Source organism: Taurulus bubalis (assembly GCF_910589615.1).
Source record: "Taurulus bubalis genome assembly, chromosome: 15".
Classification (NCBI taxonomy): Eukaryota; Metazoa; Chordata; class Actinopteri; order Perciformes; family Cottidae; genus Taurulus; species Taurulus bubalis.
Window position 1 is genome coordinate 14,044,202 of NC_136603.1, and position 25,763 is coordinate 14,069,964.

General features: G+C 39.8%; 2 protein-coding genes across 2 annotated transcripts in view; one reads left to right on the top strand and one right to left on the bottom strand.

Annotated features, from left to right (window-relative positions):
• The window catches only part of hs6st3b (heparan sulfate 6-O-sulfotransferase 3b), a gene marked incomplete at both ends in the record, with an annotated part of 49,342 nt that extends 41,677 nt beyond the window's left edge, over positions 1-7,665 (bottom strand). Inside the window, one exon of the mRNA XM_079231301.1 lies at positions 7,118-7,665. Coding sequence (XP_079087427.1) covers positions 7,118-7,665 — 548 coding nt within the window. The remainder of the gene's footprint in view (positions 1-7,117) is intronic.
• Positions 7,666-10,506: 2,841 nt separating this feature from the next.
• uggt2 (UDP-glucose glycoprotein glucosyltransferase 2) overlaps positions 10,507-25,763 on the top strand; it is a gene marked incomplete at both ends in the record, with an annotated part of 30,811 nt that continues 15,554 nt past the window's right edge. Inside the window, 22 exons of the mRNA XM_079230900.1 lie at positions 10,507-10,631; positions 11,389-11,471; positions 11,574-11,704; positions 12,553-12,665; positions 12,863-13,040; positions 14,385-14,629; positions 14,787-14,887; positions 15,168-15,267; positions 15,685-15,745; positions 16,036-16,127; positions 16,303-16,453; positions 18,096-18,215; positions 18,581-18,666; positions 18,800-18,935; positions 19,211-19,342; positions 19,433-19,597; positions 19,895-20,018; positions 20,111-20,209; positions 21,079-21,173; positions 21,720-21,926; positions 24,826-24,957; positions 25,527-25,657. Of these exons, the coding sequence (XP_079087026.1) occupies positions 10,507-10,631; positions 11,389-11,471; positions 11,574-11,704; positions 12,553-12,665; positions 12,863-13,040; positions 14,385-14,629; positions 14,787-14,887; positions 15,168-15,267; positions 15,685-15,745; positions 16,036-16,127; positions 16,303-16,453; positions 18,096-18,215; positions 18,581-18,666; positions 18,800-18,935; positions 19,211-19,342; positions 19,433-19,597; positions 19,895-20,018; positions 20,111-20,209; positions 21,079-21,173; positions 21,720-21,926; positions 24,826-24,957; positions 25,527-25,657 (2,807 nt within the window). The remainder of the gene's footprint in view (positions 10,632-11,388; positions 11,472-11,573; positions 11,705-12,552; positions 12,666-12,862; positions 13,041-14,384; positions 14,630-14,786; positions 14,888-15,167; positions 15,268-15,684; positions 15,746-16,035; positions 16,128-16,302; positions 16,454-18,095; positions 18,216-18,580; positions 18,667-18,799; positions 18,936-19,210; positions 19,343-19,432; positions 19,598-19,894; positions 20,019-20,110; positions 20,210-21,078; positions 21,174-21,719; positions 21,927-24,825; positions 24,958-25,526; positions 25,658-25,763) is intronic.

Here is a 25,763-nt window from a genome sequence, read left to right on the forward strand (position 1 = left end):
TTATTCAATCAATGTATTGTGCAATAATGTGTGACGACAACTCAGGCCTCCCTGTTTGGTGCATCATGTATCAAGCAGCAGATTTCCGCAAAGAACTGGGACACTAATCCTCTTTGCAATAGAGGAGAAAAAATGTAATAATCTCCCTAAAGGTGATTACAAACTTCTGAAAACTGGATACACACTCACACAAAGTACTGCACATCATTACTGAGATATAAGCATTGTGTGATCAAATAAGAATGAGATGACTCCAGAGATTGTAGTCAATGGCAAAGATTATTTTAACTCATGAGTCCTAGTTTGTCACATAATCTTAATATAATGTACTTCTTTTTTCTAAAGCTGTATTGAAGATTGCAGTGAAAAGATATATAATTGTATCCTAAAAACCTAACCTATATTATGCTTTGAACTTCTACTGCTAACTTTCTGCATTACTTCCTGTTTTTATTTACTTCAATTTAGCACTATTTGTACCTGCAATCATTGATTTTTGGCTACTTGGGGGTGGTGCGATAAGCAGTTAACACAACATTGACATTATGAAGTTAAGATGCTTAATGTCATCACAAAACGTTGGATACTTATAAAACATCGGGCAGATAGAGACACACATTATTTTGAGATGTATTTCTGGCCAGCTGATGAATGGGTAACCAACATTCAGTATTTTAACGTTCATTTTTGGTCTCAAACTCTGAGCTAATAACTGCTCCACTAAATCATCTAAATCATGGTTGAGTTAAGCCCCACCTCTCTCTCTTGCAGAAATATCATATCAGTATTGCTTGATGACAGCCAGTATCAATAAATGTAATCATTTTAGTAACTATAACATAATTTCTAGTGGGATGTTAGTATGACAATGATAAAAATGTAATTAATTGAAAATGGCCAGTCAACTTTATAATTTTGGAAGAATACAGGCTCCTTTGCTTTACTTGGCAATGTGCTCATGTGTTACAAAGTCTTTCTGCAAGGAAACGGTTTCTATCGACATTTTCTTTGTCATGACGGTGAACAAGTGCTTGACATATGCTGTTGTACTCTCTGAAGAGGTAACACTTAATTATCAAACCAACTGGATTACTGCTCAGGCCTGCCAGCAATGACGACTTGAATTAATGACACGTGAAAAGCAATCTCCGTGCCCTGGAAGTCCAAGGCCTGCAGGGCACCGACACCTCCACACATAATAAACACCCTATCATTGTGACGACCACTTTGCCTTCCTATATCTAAAGATACGACCAGAACTGTAAATCTGCTCAACTTTCTTCGAGTTCATCTGTGTCTGGAGGGCATCCATTACCCTGCTGCTTCCCTGTGTCTCATAGAGGTAGGGCACTTTCTCTTTTTTACTCGCTGAGAGGATTCAGAATAGAAGAAAAGTCTATGTCAGAAAAGAAAATTAATCAATTTATTGGTATTACTGTTTTCAATTGAAGTTGCAAATGTGTGCTAAAGTTTTTGTTCAATAGATATGAAATACCCCAACCATTCATACTTGAATACCTTAAACCAGCAATGACCGATCTTTTTGGCCACTTAGGGGGCATGTCATCACCTTTTGAGTTGATGTGGAGTTAGTGTTAGCAAAAAGTTGGATTATTTTACATATCCAGCAGTTATGGAGCAACATCAATATTCTGCCGTAGTCGTGTTTGTGTCCACCTGATGAATATAAGTCCAGTACTGACTTGTTCTTGACCTACCCCTGAGGGAAACTTCTGGGTATTTAGCTGCACAATGCTCCACAAAAGCTGCCTTATGCGATCGAGAACGATGCTATAAGAGCAGTGAGACTGAACCATAGACTATATAAAACATGGACAACGTCATGGAAAATGTAGTGACTTAAATGAGCCGACAGTTAGGGGCTGTGAGCGTGTTGATATAATTTTTGCGAGTGAGTTATATACAATGTACTCCTCTTACAACTATTATGAATAGGGAAATAAGCGAGGGAGACCAAACGTTGTACCAGTCTGTAAAGTTGGGCATGGTTTATACAGGGATCGTCTCGCTTTCAGAGCCACCCCCAAGTGGCCATTCGATGTACTACAGATTTTGGCACTTCCACGCTGGCTTAATTTTTCAGCCTCGGAGGTTGTCACTTGGAGTGAACCAAACCAGAAAAGCTAAACAATGAGCTGAACGTCACTCAACAGCTTTGTAGGGGCAAACAATAGGCAGATTCTGATGATAATTATCTGGAGTTTTGTCACATTGATAGGCAGAGTTGCAACAATAATTTGATTGGATAGTAACAAAAATATCACCATCCTAGTGATGCGGTATTCAAACAAATTGTAGCTGAACTGAAGAAAAAGAACAATGGACATCAGATAATAGAGATGCACGCCTTGGCACTTGATAAAATTGTTTTGAGGGCAATGTCTTGTCATGAAGTGTGTCACACTTCATGTTTGATTATGTATGTAACTTCTCCCTTTGTGTAATCTCAATGAAAAATTACTCAAAAAGTGTCGTAGATAGAGTGAGACATGCATGGTTCAGTGATCCGAGCTGTAAGTGATAACAACCATGCAGTAATTGCAGCCCTCTCTACATCACCTATGAATAAAATATGATGTGGGGTGTTATTCTGCAAAGGACTGGGGCGCGTCATTGGTGTGCTATGTAATAACAGCCTATTACTGCTCTTGTAGGATTGCTGTAGAATCTAAGGGAATGTGAATATGTTATTTTTTTATGAATGGTGGATAAAAATTGGCAGGAGTTTTGATGATTTTGAATTACCCGCCATTCATTGGGTACTATTCCAACGAAGCTTAAGTGACTATTAATGGTAATATTGGTGACATACAGGAGACTGAACCAGAACCACAAAAGTTCATAATGCCCACCAAACTTTTTCATCACATCCACAAGAATGACACTGATTAAGTATATGATCATGGTAAAGGAGCCTTTAAGGGCTTTTATTTTAACAGTTTTGGTATAGCCTATCTGTACATTTGATTTAAGTTAGTAATATCATTAAGGACACACACAATTTACAAAAAAAAATCACTCAAAAATCAAAATAGAGTAGTTGACCATTTTTACATATAGACTATACTTTCAAGACAGCTTTTCAGTCCACATAACATACAAAACCTCGAGGACACAGTGATCTAAACTTCATTATCCAGAATCATAGCAGAGGACGTCCATTGTCATTACATAAGCACATCCCTCTCTCTCTCTTTGCTTCATCAAAGGAGAGTATCGAAGAGCGACCATACTGTACTCATGTTTGGGCTTTGGTCTCTTTGTACTTCTGAACTGAGCATTCATTATGCACAAGCAACAAGAAAGCTGCTAATGAAGATTTTATAATTGATAAAAAACTACAACATCAGCATGTGCATAAAATTAACATGAGGCCACACTTAAAAGGGGAACAACTAGCATGAAATGAAACAGGGGGGAGAAAAAAGCTGTTAACACTGTCTAAACCTTTAAAGACTTTACAAAAAATGTATATTCATTTGACTGGTCTAAATTGTTATGGCCATTATGCAAATCATAAATGAATGTACCTGCCAAGTGGACGAGACAAGACACTCGTGGGGCGAAACACAACCTTCCACTGTTAACTCAGTACTGGCTGCTTCATCTCATGTATTGAAGTCGATTATGTTTGTATTCCAAACTGGAATTTATAACCACACAAAATTGCAAGATGTGTTTTGGAATAGAGCTGAGGGCACAGAAACAAGGATTATTTGCTTGTTTACAACTAGAAAACTAGATTCATGCCTTTTCGCAGCAACACACATTCTGCATGGCAGAAATGGGAGCGGCCTTTTTAGGTAGATGTGTGCTTATTACCAGATATTCACACAGAGTTTGACAGCATTTGATTTTTTTCGCCTCAAGATGAACCGCTTTTTCCCGTTATTTATTATGCAAGTATTAGTTGACCTGGTGGGCTGCTGCGTACAATTCCTTGCAGGGATTAATATAGTTGCATTGGATGTAACTGAATAGAAAGAATAAATCCAAAAAACAGTTTAGGAGTTATGATGACCCTATTCACACCAAAACTAGTCCTTTTTTTCCTTGGCCCAGGATCTTGCTCTTCACCAAATTTCTTTTAAACACTTTGAAGAATTCTAATTAAAAATGAACTTCTGTAGTGAATACACATTCAGGAGTGGCTCGTTCTTGAACTCAAACCAATATACAACAGATATTATCAACCAAAGTGAGACATTGCTTTCCTACATTTATCTCTAAATTCAAAAGGCATTAAAGGTCACCAATATATATCCCATCAAACATTTTGTTTGCAAGTAAACAAACTCATATTTCTTTTTCAAGGGAGCCTTGAAGGATGAAGGACTCAGAATCAGTAAATCAGGTAAATAGTTTGTCTTCTCCTGATTTAAATTAAAAAACAAACCAAGCTCACACTGAGCTCTACGAGAATGTTGTCAACTCAGCTAATGTATGAATAACAATGTGACATATTCAATATTCAATGTTATATCATCTGAAGGGCCTTTAAAATAGGGTTTGCTGGTATTTGCTTATAAGCAAACATTATGTGATTAAAGTTAAAACATAATATACATATTAATATACAAAGAGCATTCAGTCAAACACTGCTGCTGTATTGAAGGTGTATAATATGCTTCACTCTAGGGACTTCAGGCTGTATGTTTGACTCATTTCCTCACCCTCAGACCTGTAGCCTTAACAATAAAGCTGTGTTGTTGTTGCCGTTTTTTAATCTCAATAAAAGAGATTCTGACTGCACCAGGTTAGAAAATAATATTGAGGTTAGAAACTGAACTTGCTCATTTTTATTTTTCATGGAAATTAACATCAAGTATTTCTCTGATACTGACCGACAACCGTTTACTACTAATGTAAAACAATTCTGAAGACACATTAACTCCATGCTTCATGCAAGTACAGTTTAAGAAGCAGCTCCTGGTTTTGTGACCCGGTGTCACATTGTATATATCTACATTTGAATAATTCTCGCAGCTCTTTTTGAGAGGAAAACAACCTGCTCAACAAGCCATCTTCATACAGCAGACAAGGTAATGCCATGACGCTTTCTCCACAAAGCAACTTAAGAGGACATCACTTAGAGGTATGTTTTTCCAAAAAAAAGCCCCTGAAGAGAGGCAGGCTCGCCCGCTCCACTTCTCCCGTGACTGACGGCACACTCCAGAGGAGCCCCGCCCTAGGACACGCACACTGATCCAGTCTGACATGCCTGACCTTTCCTGGGCAGCACGGCTGGCTCACCGCGCAGAGTGCCCTGCTCGGCTGAAAAGGCCACGCAATGCCACGCAGGCAGTGCCATCACCGCTCACCCCGGCCACCCCTTTCTGCTATCCCAAGAGCTGGCAAGGTGAAATGCCCGGGACTGCTGAAAGACAGCCACTCCGTCTGAGAGGCTCTCAGCCGCAAAACAAGGGTATGCCATCTGAATTTGGCAGTGATGAATGATTGGTATTCCCCATTGCACCCTCAGGGTGGAGTTTAGATTTTTGTAACAAGTGGACTAAAGTATGCATTTTACTGTACAAGGGGGCTGTTTTACTTTGACCTTATGCCGTTTAAGATATTTCAATTAACTAATTGCTCACACACAAAATGATTATGAAGATGACATTTGCATAATAATTGTTAGTCATCTCACTTAGTAAATGTGCCGTGTGCAGTGACTCGGGAGTGAAGGGGTCTAACGTAGTGTGTCTGCCAACAGTCTTAGTCGAGGCAGAATTATCTCAGAATAGATGCTGTGGGAGCCCACTAAAGAACAAAGGACCGAGGACTAGTAAGTGCAGAATAGATGCTGCAGCTGTGAAATGAAGAGCTGTCCCATCCAGTGAGCACTTTCCTAAGTAAAGGAAACACTTGGCACAGCAGAAATAAATCATGTGCTCATGTGCTTAAGTGTAAGATTGTATTTTTTAAAGAGAGAGAATGGGATTGTTGTATGCTTGTGGGACAAGCATATAGGGCTTTTTCGAAAAAGTATCTTTGAGGAAATATAACTTATTAATTACATCGTGGCCCTCTTTTGTGACTGTAACAGGATCTCTATCGCAATTAATATTGTCTTTTCTACTGCAATTATAACAGAAGATATTGGGAAAATAATGCAAATGCAATTACCGATTCTACTTTGCTCTTCTGGGCATCTACACCAGAAATTATAGGATAATTTGAACTAAGTCTTGAAATACGATGGCATTGCATGTTGATACTTTTTGTGATACAACAGTAGTGCAACTGTTCTGTAAAGCCAACGAGAACACCTCAGAGGGACTGGGATCAAGGTTGCAGGGGGAGAAGTGTGTTCAGGTGTATGGATCGGGTTTAAGTATGATACACTCCAATTTTGAACAACAGAGATGGATACCCTCATTCACGGGGCAGAAAAAAAGTCAATCACTAACCCTTTAACTTATCTTTATGGAAACAGAGTGTGCGTGTTTTCATAAAACTCTCAGTCAATTACAGCACCGGCACACACCATGGGCAGGAACACAATCACTTTGAGCAACTGATGTGATTTCAAAGGACAAATGCAAAAGTTGTATTTGTCTGAAGGCCAAAGCAAAGTAAAAGACAAGTAAATGTAAAAGAAAGTAAATGTTGTCATGGCAGCTCATACTATCCCCATAATGTCCCCAGTTGAACAGATGTGTGCGTACCCACCCTTGCACCTCCAAAGTGAGCTGCCTGCTGGGGGATTGATTGGTTGTGATTATGTGCCCTTTGACAATCAGCATATATTGTCCCTGACTTCCTGGCTAAAATATCCCTCCAGTGGGAGCACCCTCCCATCCATCATTGCTCACTTTTGCTGTTCAAGACTGAAGGCTTTGCCAATTAACACCAGGGCAAAATTTAACTTTTGAATACACCATGGAGCCTCCAGTGCATGTGGCTTTCGTGCCTGTTTGTACACATTGCTCTGGGACCCTGGTGGTTTGGGAGCCACAGAGCTTATTTAAGCAAAAATAAACACACACACACACACACACACACACACACACACACACACACACACACACACACACACACACACACACACACACACACACACACATTCACACAAGGGAAATCAGACATATACCTTTTATTCCTCTGGGCCTCCTTATCCTTCTCCATAATGACAGGCACACAGTTCGTGAGCTCGGTCCAGTCCGCGTGCAGTCCGCAGCTCCAGCCGGTAGAGAACCGGGAGAAGAGCCAGGACTCCTCTTTCCCCGGTCGGTGACATGTGCATTTCTTCTGCCCCGGCTTGCAGTCGCACGGCTGCTCCAAGCGAATATTCCTCACCAAGTGTCTCCCGAAAGTGGTTCCTCCGGTCTTCTGGATGTGCAGAAACACTATCACGTCGTCGCCTTTGATGTTGAACTCCACGTGTCGGTCGAGGTCTCTTTCGGTGAAGTTGAATTGTGACGGTTGTTTCAGGGGGCTGTCGTCCTCCAGGTCCTGGTCTCTGTAGAAATCGTCGCTGTCCTGGTCCGGGGTGGAGAGCAGGCTTACCCCCCCTAGTTTCTCTCCAGCCTTAAAGTAGCACGAATTGCTGCCCGCGGGACAGATGTACTGGTAACCTATCATAACAAAAAGAACCGCTAGAATAGGAACCAAGATGAGCTTACTGGATCTATCATCCATTATATCAAGATAATGTCTTCATTCCATTACTGTGAATAATAAGTAGCACCCGTGGGTTCTCCGGGGATCAATACCCTAATGGTCCATGCCCTCAAGAAAGACTAAAGATGCCTGTTATTTGCGTGCCACATGTTGATCAGATAACACCCTCCGGTAAACTGGAAGTGCACCTTTTCCCCTTCGTCTGCACTGCGCTGGAATTCTTGTCCAAAGTCAAGAGTCATGGCATTCAAAGGTCCCGACTGTCCAACTTCTAACGCCGGCGGAGAGCTGCATCCGTGCGGGCGACTCCCATCCTCCGGTATCAAGTTCAAGATTGATGAGAGTTTTGAGTCCCGTCCCCCGTCCCCCCTCCGCCCTCCCCCCAGTCTCTATATTGTTCTTCTCTCGTGCTGACCACAGTCTAAAGCGCAGTACGGCTCACTTCGGTGATGGACTGACTTCAGCAGAGATGTGCCGCGCACGGCTCGGACTGTCGGGCTGGATCCTCCGGCAGCATCCTCGGTCTGGCTGTGTGCGCTGTGATGCTCTTGAGAGGATGCTGCTGCATCCGAGCAGACAAATATGCGTTATGCTCTCGCCGTGGTTGGGCTGCATCCCCATCCGTCCATCCCATAATCTTGTTTCACACCCAGTGCAAAAGCCAGAAGCCCACACGGACACTGAACTAAAACAACATGGAAATGTATTCGCGAATATGTCTAATTCGTTGTAACTTTTTGAAGCGCATTCATCCGAGTATGACCTTTAATGATTAGAGACGTGGCTCTGTGCGGTACCGTTGCCAGTGGAAGGATGAAGTCTTTTTTATAGCCTAATTTAATGTTTAATATCTGCTGAAAAGACAGACTACTGCGAGCCAATTAAAAGTGAAACAGCTGCTTTCTCTGCAGCATTAATGGCTATAGTCACACATCCTTTTGAACCATAAAATACTGGTGCATTACTTCATGTCATGCCAGGCATTTGCAGAGAAAGGTTGAGTTGTGCGCAATTAACATATGCAAATTGTGAATTAACTCTATCTATCTATCTATCTATCTATCTATCTATCTATCTATCTATATATCTATCTATCTATCTCGCTCATGGTGTGATCATGGCAAGACTATTTCAAAACCTTCTCAAAAGCTCAAAAGTAGCTACATATACAAGAGAGCGAGGTTAATTTATTGTTTAAGGCTGTTTATCCTTCTGACCCAGGTTGATTTGCAGGCACTTACAGTTTTAATTTATTTGGCATTATCTTTAAAGTCATTATTCTCATACTGTGTTAAATACACACTAATGATTCATTTTCTCACAACAGTACTTGTATATCCCTGTGGGGTTTCACAGAATTAAAATGTGGATAAGGTTAATTATCTGTAATATATATATATATATATATATATATATATATATATATATATATATATATATCCATCCATCATTATTGATATATTTTTTATTTACAGCTCCTTAATTAAGCACCAAGGATTTTCAGTTTTGATCAATTGATCAGTCATGACTAGTGACTGATCAAGGCTTTACATTATAAGTGATACCGAAATTGAGTTTAGCAAGAACTATTTTACACACAAGGATCAGTTCACTGGTCATGTGAAGCTCACCCTGTGAAAACAGTGTCTTATGTGGCTCTAGGAGCTTTCCAAAATGACCCTGTGAAGTTAGCATCTTGGCTTGGGCTTAGAAAGCTCAGTCTTTAAAAAAGTCGACTTTAAAATGGGTGCATGGATAGCCAAAGAAGTGAGCATTTACCAGGCAGGGAGGGTCTAATGTAAGATGATATGGAGTTGGCCAGTTTGGAAATAGTAGTGTTTTTAAGTTATGCAAATTATTGATTGATAGATTCATACAAATCATTTAATCTATAATAACTGTATGATTAGCCTAATGCTATAATAATGTTACTAATGCTACCTAATGCTATAATAATGTTACTTACTAATGCTATAATAATGTTAACTTATACCATGCGTGTGCTGCCTGTATCTTAAAATTAACCCATCACACATACTCGTACGCACACACACACACTACACCGTAGTGCCGCTGCAACACGCTCTAGTGTTTGGTGGGAAAGTGTTTGAGCCTCAGCGTCTGCCTCTTTAGCTGTCTTCCGCTGTGCCAGAATGAATTACAACTTTAACACCCGCTTTTTAATACTTTACACTCGCTGTCATTAATTGTGTCCACCTAAACCATACGCTACATTGTGCCTAAAAATGATAATAGCCTCCATTATTTTGTTTATGTCCCGGTTGTTTTAGACACGAATAAAGGTCAGCGCGAGCCATCACAATACGCCGCTACCCCGGCAACTAGCTAGCGGTACTCGTTGTCAACTGCCCGAAATACTTCGCTTTGTATGGAAGTGGTCAGCATCACTAACTGGGAGAAGGACACGTTATTGGCAACACAGTAACGAATGGTTATGGTTCTCTAATGTACGTTACATGTTTGTGGCGAACGGTCTTTGTAGACTCGTTGTAGTTGTAACGTTGCCGTTTTCATTCACGACAAAGCTGTGTACTTTCTGTTACAGCTAAGTTTAGTCTGCCTGACCCCTCTGGACGTCCGGTGGGTTAAAACGTCTCGCGAACCATAAAGGTCCACATGATTTGCACATGTAACGTTAGCTAGCTTCTTCTGAAACGGTGTCCTCTGAGTTTCTACGTTTGTGTTAGTAATGTTGATTGTACCGGTGTCCTGGAGTAGATAACTTGGAGTAACTAACGCTACGTGGCACCTACTGGCACTTCTCACAAGTAGCTGTACTGAAGGCGTTGGTGTTTGCTCTCTGCGACCGTAGGCTCGTGTTACACCTGGCCGGAAGCAATGAGGAACGTTATTGTGCTCTCACTGCTGCTGCTGAACATACATCAGGTCATATCAGCACCCAAAGGCGTCACTGCCAGTCTATCGGCAAAGTGGAGCATGACGCCTTTCCTTCTGGAAACAAGGTACTCACCTCTGGATATTATGCACACCGGCATCTGTCACTCACACACATCTGTCTTAAAAGTAGACTAAATATATTGTGTCTAAATCTGGAGTTGACCTATGACATAGCAACTATATGTATTTCTTTTAAATGGTTGGCTGCAAACTTCCTTCTAGGTTGTTCAAACATTTCCAGTAAAATACAGATACCATGACCTCATTGACCTGGATGGGCCTTGGGAAGAAATACAGAAATGATTTGACCATAATATTGATTTGTATTAGTTGCCTCATATTCTAGTGATGGGGAACTATTGCAGGTTGGGGAACCTGTATATGGGGAAAGTTACTCTTAAATTGACAGCTTCCATCCCAAAAGAAATAGCAATTCTGTAAATATGTGTCCTTTAGTGGATAACTTTAGTTTTCATACACAATGGACTTAAATAGCAACCAAAAGTAATTTTGTTGTTAACACTGTTTATGACTTACATTATGTGAAAAAGCTCTCTTTTTATGGTATAACCAGAGCCTTTGGTCAAGAACATATGATTTTATTCTGTTTGTGAAAATATTTTGTGGTTTTATTGTAACCTTTTTTATGCCTATAATGTCTGTGTGATACTTTTCAGTAAAAATTATGGAACCAAGGCTGGGAAGAATTTTGACCAGAAAATGTAGCATTATTATGTGGTCTTTAGCTTTTTAAGTGGTTATCTGGAACATACTGTGGTTAATGAATAATGCTGACTAATATTTTATTTTACTCATATGTAGTGAGTTCATTGGAGAAGATGGGAATGAAAAATTCTGGCAGTTTGTTGACACCGTGAAAGAGCTCACTGTATACAAGCAAGGAGGTGTGTTGATCTAATCCACAATATATTTTAAAAACTTTAAGACCTTGATGTGTGTTCTTCTCTTCTGAGAAACCTCATTACTAATGTTGATGTGTCTCACAGAATCCGTGCGCTCGTACTACAACTTGATCGTGAAGAAGGCTGGCCAGTTTCTTACAGATCTTCAAGTTAATCTCCTTAAATTTGCTCTGGCCCTACGGTCATACTCACCAGCTGTTCAAGCATCTCAGCAGGTACGTTGTGATCATATAAGTAAGACTATTTCAAAACCTTCTCAAGAGTATCGTGGGAATATTTCGGTATGCAAGAGAGCGAGGTTCATTTCTTGTTTGGGACTGTTTCATTGTGTATCCTTCTTGACCCAGGTTGCTCTGCAGGCTTTACTTACAGTTTACATTTTTTTGGCATAATCTTTAAAGGTAATTATTCTCAAACGGCTGTGTTAAATACTACACACAATGATTATTTTTCTCACAACAGTATTTGTATATCCCTGTGTTTTCTCACATAATTAAAAGGTTGATAAAGTTAATTATCTGTCATTAATCCAGTGACAAACAAGAGTTAGCGTTGGTAATCGAAATTGATAGGAGTGTTTTTTGTATCACTCTCAGATGCCTTTATCAAGGTGCACATTGTGCATTTAATTATACGCAAATGTCTATACTCTGTCAAACCTTTCACGTATCCAGTGAAATATCTCAACATTCATGGTCCCCACAGGATGAATATCTATCACTTTAATCCTCCCCTGACTTTTCATCTAGCGCCAACATCTGGTCAAAATATGTCCGATACTTTGGTTTATGCCTAAGTATATACAGTAAGTATACAACGATGCACTGGTTGATTAAGTTGAATGAATAATGGCCTTTTGCAGCTGAAATGAGGTGTTGTTCTGCACAATGTACATCGTTGTGATGATTGCTGTAGAATATCAATCACATAACGGATTTACCTCTCATTAACTTTGGCCCATGTTAAAGAGTGATGGGTCTTCACCAGAACCTGCCATTGTTAGCGTCATGTTGTGGCCACTGTTTTAAAAAACATTCCTTCACTCCTCTATGCTCTTTAACAGATAGCCAGTGACGAGCCTCCGCCTGAGGCTTGCCCTGCCTTCGTCTCCATTCATGGTCAACATAGCTGCAGTACCAAAGACATCAAGAAGCTCCTGAAGGTGGCTGCAGGCAGGTAATGCAGAAAGGCGCTTTCTTCCCCTCCATGGATAAACTCAATCTTTAATGCAGAACAATATGAAAAGTTTAAACGGTTGTTTGGTTATACATTTTTGTTGCCTTTACTGACTCCATTTCCCCTGTAATGAAGGTTTTTGAAACATATTTTTTAATTTATATTATGTCTTTAACAACATTTTCAATTATTTGCAGGCCCAAACCATATTTATACAAGAAAGACCACACGTATCCAGGGGTAAATAAAACAGATGCGCCAATCGTGATCCTCTATGCTGAGATTGGAACCAAGAAGTTCACCTCGTTTCATAAGGTGCTGTCAGAGAGGGCTGTAGAGGGCACACTTATATATGTGCTCCGGCATTTTGTAGCGGTGAGTAGCAATGCTTTTGCAGCTATTTTAAAGTAATGTTCCACTAATAAAATGTTTTTAATTAATAATGTGGTTTCCTTTTAGTCTGGTATCTAACTTGGTTGTATCTTTCTCAGGATGTACATTGAAAATTATCAATAGCTAAATGCTGTGAAATGTTTATTTTGCAATTAAGTTCTTAATAAGATGAGAAACTCAGTGTTTTTTATTTTATTTGTATAAGTCAAACATGAGTATACACAAATAGGCTTTACCATTTGGTTACTCAAATAGACTATTTAGCCTATTTATTAAATTTCCATTTTGCCTATATCGCCCAGCCCCAATTGCAGTGGTACAACAGTGACATTATTGCTTTTAGGAGATTCCACAAAATCTAACTGAAAACTCAAAAACTAACCAATATAAATATGCCTTTGATGGAGTAGAAGGTGTTTTTCTTTAAGATGTCTGTTAAGAAAATCAGAGTGTGGGTGTGAAAGACTTCTTATTGTGCCTGTAAAAGCATGAGGCAGTGCTTTGAATCTCAGTGACATCAGTGTCAAGGTTGAATGTCAGTGAATCTGCTGCTGCATGTGGGGGCCCATGTGCTTCTTGTTCCCTCTGGTAAAACATGTTATAGATTGTAACTTTTACTGACTGTGTAGTATCGTCAACAGGAAAGCATGCCCAGACCATTACTCCTCTTCTGCTAGTTATTCAAGTGGAGTCCAATGTGCTTTACACCTTTTGGCATTGCACATGGTGACGTTAGGCATATATATGTGTTTCTGTTCAGCAATGGAGACCCATATCAGGAAGCTACCAAAAACTGATTGTGTCTTGACGTTGCTTCCCGAGGCATTCTTGGAGCTGGGTAGTGACTGCTGCAACTTGCAAATAAAGATAATTTTTCGGGAGTCAGCATTTGGTCTACTGCTGTGCAGCTAAGCTGTTGTTGCTCCAAGGCGTTTCCGTTTCACAATTACAGAACTTGCAGTGTGCTGTGGCATTATCTAGCAGACCAGAAATCTGATTAACTTATTGGAAAGATGGCATCCCATCACAGTACCGTTCTGGAAGTCTCTTCACTGTGTGACCCACTCTACTCTCAATGTTTGTGAATGGAGATCAACATTTCTGTTTGCTTTGGTTTTATTTGCTCACTAAATCCACACATTTCAATCGGTGTCCACATAATGTTGGCTCTAAATTGTACATAGGTTTAGGCATAAAGCATTTCCCATGGAATGGATGTGCAGTATTGATGATTATTACACAGTACTTTTGAAAGAAATGTACACGTAAACAAAACTCTACACCATTTTACATTGAAGCCATTGCTCTGCCTCCCACTGCTTGCAGAATCCAAAGCCTCAAAAGATGCTTTTATCCGGGTATGGTGTTGAGCTGGCTATCAAAAGCACAGAATACAAAGCTGTGGATGACACTAAAGTAAAAGGTCAGTTTTGGACTTGTCAAACATTTTGTGCTGGAGTTCGCTGTGTCCAAGGCAATGAAACACAAATCTTGTGCTTTGTAGATTCAGGTGCAAATGCTGAGGAAGACAATAGTGATGAAGTCCAAGGGTTTGTTTTTGGAACATTAAAGTAAGTGGCTTAAATATAACATGTCATTTGACGTAACGTTTAAAAAAAAAGATTTTCTATTGCATGTTCTGATTTGGCTGCTGGTCATCCTGTGCTTTGTGTGACTTTATAAAGAGATGGAACAGTTCTATCTTCTTTTTCATTTTCTTCTTTTAAGGAAATCTCACCCTGAACTCGAGGAGCAACTGGTTGAGCTTCGCAGACATCTCCTCGAGAGTACAAATGACATGCTCCCTCTCAAAGTGTGGGAAATGCAAGGTATCAGTTTTCTATTTCAGTTGTTCAATGATCATGAGGCAAAAAAATACAGAAATGTATAATTACTACAGCGAGGAGTTTTGTTGTTTTAGCTGTCGAATTAGTGCATATTATACCAAATGCTTTCATTTTGAATTGTTGTCTTTGACTAACAGTTACAAAGTTCATCAGCATATTGAATATAATCTTATTTCATTGCTTTGCATGAATTAGATTTGCCGAAACATCATGTGCAGTCGTAGATATAGCTGCTGCTGATTTCATGATTTGATCTCCACAGATCTTAGTGTTCAGGCAGCTGCCAGAATCATGTCCGTGCCAAAGTTTGATGCTTTGAAGCTCATGCGAGACCTCAGTCAGAACTTTCCGAGCAAAGCCAGGTCAGAAAATTCATCTTATTTTCTCTTTCTGGCTGGCACATTTGGTACCATTCCAAAAGCAATATTTTAAGGGGCCCTTCTCTGTGTTACAATGTGTGAATCCAGGCAAAACAAATACTGCTATTAAAGTGCACATGAAATATGTGTTTTATAAACCCAGATGTTTAGCATTGTCTCTTAAATACAACTTTGATACAGAGATCTAATCAGCTTTTTGATGTCTGCTTATTTTGGCTCTGACGGCTTGTAATAACACCAAAAAATGCTGAGTAAGAGTTAGGTGTTTATGGGATGTTGACTGAAGACGTACCATCTTGATGGCCCATATGTTTTTGGAGATTAAAACTGGCATTTTACTGCCGGCTTGGGATGTGGTAAAAGCTGATGGTGACTGTACATGTTTTACTGTTCCCACAGATCACTGACAAGAGTGGCCGTAAAGCAAGAAATGAGAAAAGAAATTGAGGAGAACCAAAAGGTGTGATATAATAAGCAGCCTTTCCACATGATGGTGCAGCATTCTTTCCGATAACATCAAGAGACGTTGCAGTTTTATTTTAGACTATCGGTTTCTAATCTGTATCTGGAATAAATTCCATAACAACATCAAATGTTCCATTTTATTTTCTCCATGTCCTTGCACACACTTTCTTCATTTAACTTACTAATGTATTCTCAGTGTGCACATCTTTGTCAAAAGAACCAACATAGAATCGCTCATTTAGGGGTTTTGGCATTTGACTAAAATTTTTGTGCATGTTCTTTCAGCGTCTCAGTGAGTCCATTGGTGTACACCCGGGAGACGGAGAGCTCTTCATCAACGGACTGCACATTGATCTGGACATTCACAACCCTTTCAGGTAGGGACCCAGCAAGAGGGCGTAGTGGTCTGCCCGTGCTCTCCCCAGGACGCCTCAGAGCTATGCTTTGGCTCAGTAATCCTGTTGCAACAACATCAGAGTGTATTGCTCCGCAAAGTGACTGCCACACAGCTAATATGTATAAAACACTGACCTTTTGATTTTATATTTACAGCATTTTAGACATCCTCAGAGGAGAAGCCAGGGTCTTAGAAGGGCTTCATAATTTAGGCATACAAGGAGAACATCAAGGCAAGCTGCTGAGGTTACCTGTGAATGCTGTGGATGACAAATATGCCTTAGATATCAGACATCCAGCTATAATGGTGAGTCTTGTCCAAAAGCATTATTCTTCTGGCCCAGATGCAGGTGTTTGTTTTTCTTTGTGTCCCAGGATGTGAACTAAGTGTATCAGTCATCAGGCTATTGCAACAGTCTCGAGCCAGGTATTAATTGGGACTCAGCCAAGAAAAGCTCTCAAATATAAAATAATGGTGGCCTCTCTGGTCATTATAATATTTTAGGTACTATAAAAATGCTAAGAAATGAAGAATTTAAGCCTTTCCACATTCAACCAAGAGGTCTGTAATTTCCCTTTCTACTTACTGAGAACATGTGAGGAGCTTGAACAGTAAGTTACTGAAAGCGTGAAAGATCACTCTTAGTGCCAGATTGGCCAGCAATGATGGATTATTTTGCAACTATGATTATGGTCATTTATCATAAAAAGCAATTTCCAAAAGCTCACTGATGGTGGGTGGTAGAGCTTTATAACAATCGTAACAATCGTACATGTTAAATGTTCACATCAGATCCAGCATATGTCCACACAACTATTCACTTATATTCCTTGCAACATCTTTATTTACATGCACGGGATTACCTGTTTATTGAGCAGGTAGATTCACTTAAAAAACATGTGTGTATATATATATATATATATATATATATATATATATATATATATATATATATATATATATATTCACACGTGAATAAATAGTTCAGTTATAAAGCAGTTAACAGGAAAGAGATTATTCTCTCTAAAAAGTTAACCAATGTAACACTGTTTAATGTCTTGTTGCTCTTAACAAAAAACAACTTAAAATCACTCTCATTCCTACCAAGTACAGGGTGTAGTTGCTGTTTGCTGCTCTCATTGGATACCCAACATTTGTGAATGAAAGTTTAGAATTTGGAGTTTGCTGGCTGGTGGAGGTTACAGATGCAGAGTGCAAAACAGTAATGTTTGCGATCAGTATTACCTTTCACGGCAGATTGAAATGCAGTACTTGAATATTTTCGTGTGACACGTGATCCCACAATTCTTGTGTGACCTTGTGTCACACAAAAATATTCAAGTGTTGCATTTCTATCCCGGTAAGCCAGAGCACAGACCAATCAGCGTCCTGGGAAGGGCTACCTGCAGCTCCGGGCGTAGTTAAGGTGTGTGGGAGACGACAGGAGGAAACAACTGTTTGTTCAAAACCACAATGGCGACTCCCGACGAGGTTGGCGTAGATGCTGCAATGCATCAGTCAGAGAATATTTCTTCATTGAAAGAATAGCAAAGAACACTGAAGGCTTTTCTTGGAGGAAAATACGTTTTCCCTCTTCTACTGACAGATGGTTTATTCAACCATCTGCCAAGTATTCTTTTTAAAGTTCCTGCCCTTTTCCAAACGGTTATCAATGACTGTTTATCAGAGGGAAAATCAGAGTATGCCATGTATTGTGAATCAGTGTTTTTAGTTTTGTCATGCACGCTCAAAACCCAACTTGGTTATGAACAAAACCCTCAGATAAAGCAAAGTCACTTTGATTGGTACCATGTCATAAGAAATATAGAAAACACCATTCTACTCATTATAAATGTCTGAGGTACTTAATCTCCACCTTTTTTTAGGGTTGCTCTTATGAATATAATTTATTTTCACACAAGCCCTCTTTTTGTCATGCACTTTCCAGTGGATAAATGACATAGAGAATGACCCAGTGTATCGCAGCTGGCCAACGGGTGTACAGGAGCTCCTCAGAGCCACTTTTCCTGGAGTCATTCGGCAGATTCGACACAATCTCTTCAACCTGGTGAGTCTCCTGAAGGCCAGAAATGCTGCAGGGTAGTGATGATAAAGGGAATGGAATTGAGAAAGGTCTCCATTGTAGTGGAAATGTGAAGCTGTTTGGATGCTTCTGACTCTTCTCTGCTAGTCTAGAATACATTTTATTTTGTAAAATTGTGGGTGTTTGTAATCATTTCAGGTCTACAGCCAGATACACAATCACAGAAGAGAATACTGAGTACATTTTCATTTCCTCTAATTATCCAAACTGGGACTGGGTGTATTGTTGGATCTGCTAAAAGCCGATCCATCCATGTCCCAAGTCGGATAATGAGTGTTTCTAATTGTATTATGATTCAGATTTGATGATGATGCTTTTTTTGTTGTTAGGTGCTGTTCCTAGATCCAGTACGGGAAGAAAGTGTTGAGCTGGTGAAACTAGCAGAGCTTTTCTACAAGCACAAGATCCCCTTGAGGTTGGTGCTGTTATCTCTGAAGTAACCTCCGCATCTGTTTATATGGTCCAGTCTTGGCATTTAGAATCTTACCCAGGTAGTGATTGTCATTTCAGCTGCAAATTGAACACTTGTTTTTGCCCCTTTCTTATAGAATTGGCTTTGTGTTTGTTGTCAACACCAAAGAGGAGATTGATGGCTTCTCAGATGCAGGGGTTGGATTTTTCAGACTACTGAATTACATTGCAGACGAGTATGATTTATCCCAGGCTCTGATGTCCACGGTCTCAGTAAGTATAATACATTCATAAATCTCTGTTGTTTTAGAAAGGAATTCTTTAAGAATAACTACAACGCACGCCTCGCCAGCTCATATCTATTCGTGCCTCAGAAGTACGTTTTATTATGTCTTGTGTTTCCATTGTTTGAGACATTATTGAACGAGATGAGTCAGTGGGATTTTGCCTCTGGTTTCAGCTTTTTCAAATAGAGTTGGTAATTATTGACAGTCGCAGAGATCTGAAGACAGTGATCAAATCTGATCTGACTTGCCACTCTCTTGCAGTTGTACAATACAGTGGAAGGAGCGGAGACGTTGTCTGTTGATACAATCTCTGCTTACCTGAAGAGAAAGTTCCCTAAAGCCAGTGCTGAAAGGATTCTTGGCGTAGAATCTGAGTATGATGACAAAAGAAAGGTAAGAAAATAAAGTAACTGTCTCTTTTTTCTTTCTGTTTATTCAAAGTTAAAATAATTACTAATCCAATCCGTGTTTTGTGTGTTCCAGGACGGTGCCCTTTTCTACAAAAAGAGTGGCCTGGGTTCCTTACCGCTGGCTTTATTTAATGGAGTCCCTCTGAGCCCTGATGAGATGGACCCAGAAGAGCTGGAAACCCTCATCCTGCAGCGCATAATGGACACCACCACAACCTTCCAGAGAGCTGTCTTTATGGTACAATATGTCTGTATGGAAAGACACTCACGCTTCATAGTCAACCTGCCAAATTGACCCCTTTTTTTATTTACCGGAGTAGAACCTTTATCATAATCATAAATCATTATAACTGGATTTGCTAGATAGCACAACATTGCAGTTTTAAGTCTTACAGTTGTTTCTCCCTGTTCCGAACATTCTTGCATTTGCAGACGCTTAGCTGTTAAGAATATGGGCATACACAAAAAACAGCTTTTCCATTTGGATTGATGTTCTCAGTGACTCCCCCTCATCTGTTTTATCCTTTGCCTACAGGGTCAGTTGACTGAGGACTCAAATGTGGTGGACTATCTCATGGAGCAGGCAAATGTGGTTCCCAGGATGAACCCTCTTATTCTAAGCACTGACCGGAAGTACCTCGACTTCACTTCCAAACCAGGTGACCTGTTCTGCTCATCTTAAACTATCCAGTATTGATTCACTGTCTATATTCCTCTCTTTTATTTCAACTTTTTCTTTCTTGCTTTGCAGTTGTAGATGATTGGGATGACACAACTATGTTTTCATACTATGACTCCAGAGACAAAACAGCTGTGATGGCGAAGAGAATGAAATACTTTACAAATGCTGGTAAGAAATCACTTTTATATATATATATATATATATATATATATATATATATATATGCATATGCCTTGGTTTCCTAAACAACAAAATTTCAGATGAAAACCCACCGTTTCATTTTCAGGAACAAAATTACTTGCAACAATCTAAATCACTTATTCCAGCATCTGCATTTTCTCATGTAAACTGGAACATTCTGCATTTACTTGTGGAAAATATGTCAGATGAGCAGTATCTGAACAAAATCAATCCTACACTGCTTTACTGATCTATGAAACTGTGAAATTGACCTTTGTTAAAGCAGACAGGCTGCGCCTCCAGCAAGATAATTGCTGGATCTGCTAACTGGCTTTCGGCCAACAGTCTAAATGGTCGTCAGAGCTGCATTTGGCTGCTCAGGCCTGGAGTGTAGCTGTCTCACTGAGACTGAGGAGGCTGATTGCCATCCTCCCTCTGCGGACTGACTGACTGACTGACTGTCTGTCTCTGGGGGGATGTATAACGATGACAGGTGGTACAATTCTCAACTAATATACTGAGCTCTGTGCCAGATGTCTCAGTTTCTCTCACATCTTACGCACAAACCTCACATTCGCTGTAACAACTATACCTACATTTCCTTCTCACTTTCATCTGATTCTCGTCTTCCTTTTAAAGGATTATCAGCTCGTACTAAGTGCCATGCAAATAATGTAGGTTGACATTGAGATAAAAACTGCTAAAAAAATTAATTTGCCCTCCATTGGTACTTAAAGAGTTTATTGTAGGAACTTCAGGAAACTGCAGGGTGGACTGGTCATAATGTATTTTAACACTCAAATTGAAATGGCATGTGATATGTAGAGTACAACAGAGGCATTGCTCTTATTCCTTAGATGAGGATGGGATGAGTGCTGTGACCATGTGGATAGCCGGAGATTTTGAGAAGGTCTCAGGAAGAAAACTGTTACTCAGTGCTCTGAAATGTGTGGTGAGTATCATCTACTCTCTGTCCTACTTTCTTTGGGTGAATGAATGTTGACTCGATCAATAACATTTTTCATATTTGCTGTCTTTGACACAAATCTTGCAGCTGGTGTTACTGCAGCTAGAAAACTGTAAATCTATATATCACATCAGCGCTGAAGAGATGAAGTACACTGAGATACTGTTTTTCTGATCTGGGCCCGTATGACCTAAAAATAAGCGAATTTAATCTGAAAAGGAAATCTGTGCATGTATTCCCTCCCAAAAAGCATCAACACAGATGCCTCTAAAATGAAATATTCACCGTTAATACACAGATGAATTGAGTGTGATACAGCAGGCAGGCATTTTTTTGTCATTTAAAAAAATGACGAATTGCTGGTAGAATAAGCAGAAAAAGTAAAACCTTTACTGTTACTTTTAAGCAATCAACACTCTGCTCTCTGTGAGTGACACCTGCGGTCTGTGGAAATATGGGACCGTGTGATATCAGTGTGAATTATATCGTGTGTGTGTGTGTGTGTGTGTGTGTGTGTGTGTGTGTGAGCAGAAGGCCAGCCCTGGAGTGCGTGTGGGGGTGATCGATAACCCCAGCGGAAAGCCAAGCGAAGATAACACTGTGCTGTACAGGGCTATCTGGGCCTCTCTCCTCACCCAGAAGAATAAGGCTGCAGCAGAGTTTGTGCAAAAACTCCTGAGAGAGGAGAGTAGCCAGCTCCTCCAAAAGGGGACCAAGATGAAGGACTTACTGATGCAGGTAAAGGAGCTATTTAAGAATGCAGTTTTTTTTGGTCAGATCAGAGACAATCAGATTGCATACATTTGATTTACATTATTTTGTGTTTCAAGCAAATGGAAGCTATTTATCTTCTATATTTTTTGACATTCCCTCAAGGTAGTGAGGGGTATGTGTCCTGTGTTTACGGTACAGCAAATATATTGATTTTCTGATTATATTGTGATCTGAAAATAGATAAGTTCTAGTCATTATTGTATTATGATATACATGTTTGCCTGTATTCAAGGCTGCATAAACGGTTACAGGTGGGGCATTCAACCCTAATACTGGTCAGATAAAGACAAAGTAGGCAATAAAAGTATTGTATTGATACCAAAACTCAAAATGTGTAATGTGAGTGAAATGAACAGTTTCCGATTGGCCATCATATCAATGATGTTATTAGTTATAGTTAATTTCTTACAATAACCTTGTGATTAAATATATCCTCAAAGCACCAATAGTTATCTCTACTATAGTACCACAATGGTATCATATTGATATACTTTTATATCAATAATAAATATTTGGTAAGAAACCAAAGTCAAACCCTAAAAATCATTGAAGCATAGCCATCACATGTCACACATACACTTTCTATAACATAAATAACAATTAAATTGCAATAAGACTTACTTCACCTTAGTTATTCATGCTCTGAACCAGGAGCATTTTGCGTTGTTATGTTATTTTAACCTATGCAAACTAATAAGAGATAGCGTTACCAAGATTATATAGTTTTTTTAATAGCATGTGTGATCCTCCTCCTGACAGAAAGAAAGGAACGGCTTACATGATCATTATTACAAGTATGATATGAGATACCTCCTACCTGCCACCACAATTTGCTGAAATGTCTAAACACACAAACTTAAAGCTGATTCGACAATTGAATGCCTTTGAGTAAATCCCATATCTTTTTTCTTCTGACACTCTGTAAGGAATGTCGCAGAAGACCCATGGCCAACAAAGTAAAGAAGGAAACATAAGAACAACTCAAAAGCATAGTTTGTGTGACACAAAAACTCAAATTAACAAGTGAGATTCCATGACAGATTAGGGGTGGGCGGCAATGTGGATAAGATCTTCTGTCATGGTATGTGTCATTTTATTGTACAATATTAATTAATATATATATTGTGCAATAGTTCATTTTCTGTAATCAATTGATACATTATTTAAACATAAAATAAACTGATGGAAATATCAGTTTTTGGCTGAACCTGTGTAGTACAGTCCCTGAGGTACTTCATCACACTGCTGCTAAATCCTATAAATCCAATACTGCCATAAAACAGTCCTGCTCACTGATTTGCAACACTGCCTGCCATGGACTAATACAACCAGAGATATTAAAGGGATAGCTACCTAAATATAAACAGGATGTCAAAAGCTTACAGCTAGTACAAATTAATTTTGTCTCATGGTATATGGCGTTGTATCATCCAACCCTAAAAGATATGCAGGGCTTCAGAATGAGTGTCAATGTGTTGAAAGTAAGATATACATTTTTTGGGGGTTTGATTATTTGAATTAATTGAGTTTTTAGGTTGGTTCCTTTTTGATTGTGTCAGGGAAAAGTGTCGAAGTGAAATTTCTCTCTGCAAAATGCGAGGAATGTTATTCAACACTGACATAACTGATAACTTTTTCGGCAGATCTAATGAACATATTGGAAACACACAAAAAAAGGTTGGATATAACCACTCACGAAGATATGTCTGTCACTGCTTTCTTCATTCAAGTGTAGAGTCAGGGAAAACGGTGATTGATGAGCCCATCTTCTCGTTCCCCTCCTGAACATCAACAAGCAGAATACATTTAGAGCGCGCATGATGCTCCACAGCCTGCGGAAGCCAAGGCAAGCAGCCTACTCACTGTCAGTTCCACTTGATCTGTCACAGAGGCCAGCGCAAGGCGGGCTACACGCGCTGAATCTTTAACTTAAAGGAGCTGGTTGATACCTGGTCTCCTGGACCTGATAAATAGTCGAGCTCCTTGCTCACCGTTCATGGTTGTGTAAGCTACATGTGTTCAGCCAAGTCTGACCATCACTCTGCTTCTGTAAGCAGTCCACAGCCACTAGTGTTCTCCATCATGGAGTGTGCAGCATCCACCCACTCAGCATTACACACAAGAAAAACTATTCTCAGGGACTAATCAACAAATTAGCTGACAGGAGGCTCCCATTTCTTCCATCAGGAATAAGTCATACAAATACAGCACAGGTTACATTTGGGACTAGCGAACCATAACAAACTGCCCTTCCATTATACCAACCTTAAACAATGGTGAGAGAATGGGCTGGAAATAGCAATGTGAAGATGGGTAGGAGGGGGCTGTGTGAGTTGAGACCCAGAGTCAAGGGATATGAGTTTATTATTGGCTGCCAGACAGACTTGCTGACTGGATTGTGCTGACATTATTGCTATTTCACCTGTTCTCCTGAGGAGAGATGTTGGAGAAACTAATAACCTGACTCCACAAACTCTCCACACTCCCACACCTAATTTGTTATAGACAAAAATGGTCGAGGCTTAATTAAGAGTTTGGTGTATTAATTACAAATTGATTAATCTCCTTTTCACACGTGCATTTCTGACAGCTCGGTCCTCTGGCTGAAATATTTCATGTTTGAAAACTGCAGTGATTGCGCTGATGCAAGGCATCAATGATGTTATGGATAATTTGTTTGCCTTTCATACATCATTCCTTACACCAATGCATCACTCAGATTTTGTTTTGGACAGGCTATAAAGGGAGAAAGGTCCTTGAGCTAGTCTATTGGATCTTGCTGTACATCGCAAATTCAAATGTGAGCCAACACGGCAATCAATTCATCCAACATCCTAAACAAACTTGTGTTATTATGTTCTAGGGCATGGACAGAGATGCCTTTGAGAAAAAGTTCAACACCCTGGAAGTGGATTTTATTCGTAGTCAGCAGCTGTTTTGTGGAGATGTCCTGAAATTAAGTCCTGGACAGCAGGCAGTGATCAGCAACGGCAGGGTAAGTGGGCTTCAATGTGATTTCAGAATATCGATCTACAGATATCTGCATAAAAAGTTGAACTGACCACAATATGTTGTCAGAAAGATAAAGCCTTGGTTAAATGTTTGGTACAGTGGAGTCGGCTCCTCTAAGCCGCTGCAGTATGGAGGATTTGCCCTCTTGTATTTTCAGAGAGCTTCCATTGTACTGTCAAATCAGCATGAATGTTTCTTAAAGGTCACAGGTGGCACAGGATGCACTGCGCATGTGTGTCTGTGTGTGTGTACAGAGCTGATGACTGATGTCTCAGCAGCAGTGATGCTGACAGCCACGGATGAAGAGGCCAGCCTCTGAGATGGCAGTAACAATTAATATCATTTTACATTCCTCTGCTGCAGTGGCAAGAAATAGAATAGGAGGAAAACAAAGGCCCCGTCACGGAATACCATGACTTAAAGTGAATAAAACTCTGTGTTACAATCGCATAACATTTCACACTCCCTTGGCAAGCAGTAAACAATGTAATACATGCTGAGATTAGAATTTGGAAAAGTCTTGTTCCGACTGCATTGTCGCCTTTATTTTAGATCCTCGGTCCATTTGAAGAGCAGGAAGAATTCACTGTGGAGGATTTCCAGCTGCTGGAGAAGATTACACTGAGTGGTTCTGCAGAGAAAGTCAAAGCCAACGTTAAACTGATGGGGATGAAAGCAAAGCAGTATGTTTATATTTTTCTGTCTTGTTATGCGAGAGAAACTATTTCTTTAACTGTCTGTGATCAACCTTATTAGCTATCCCTGAATAAATGATAATGACAGTAGTTG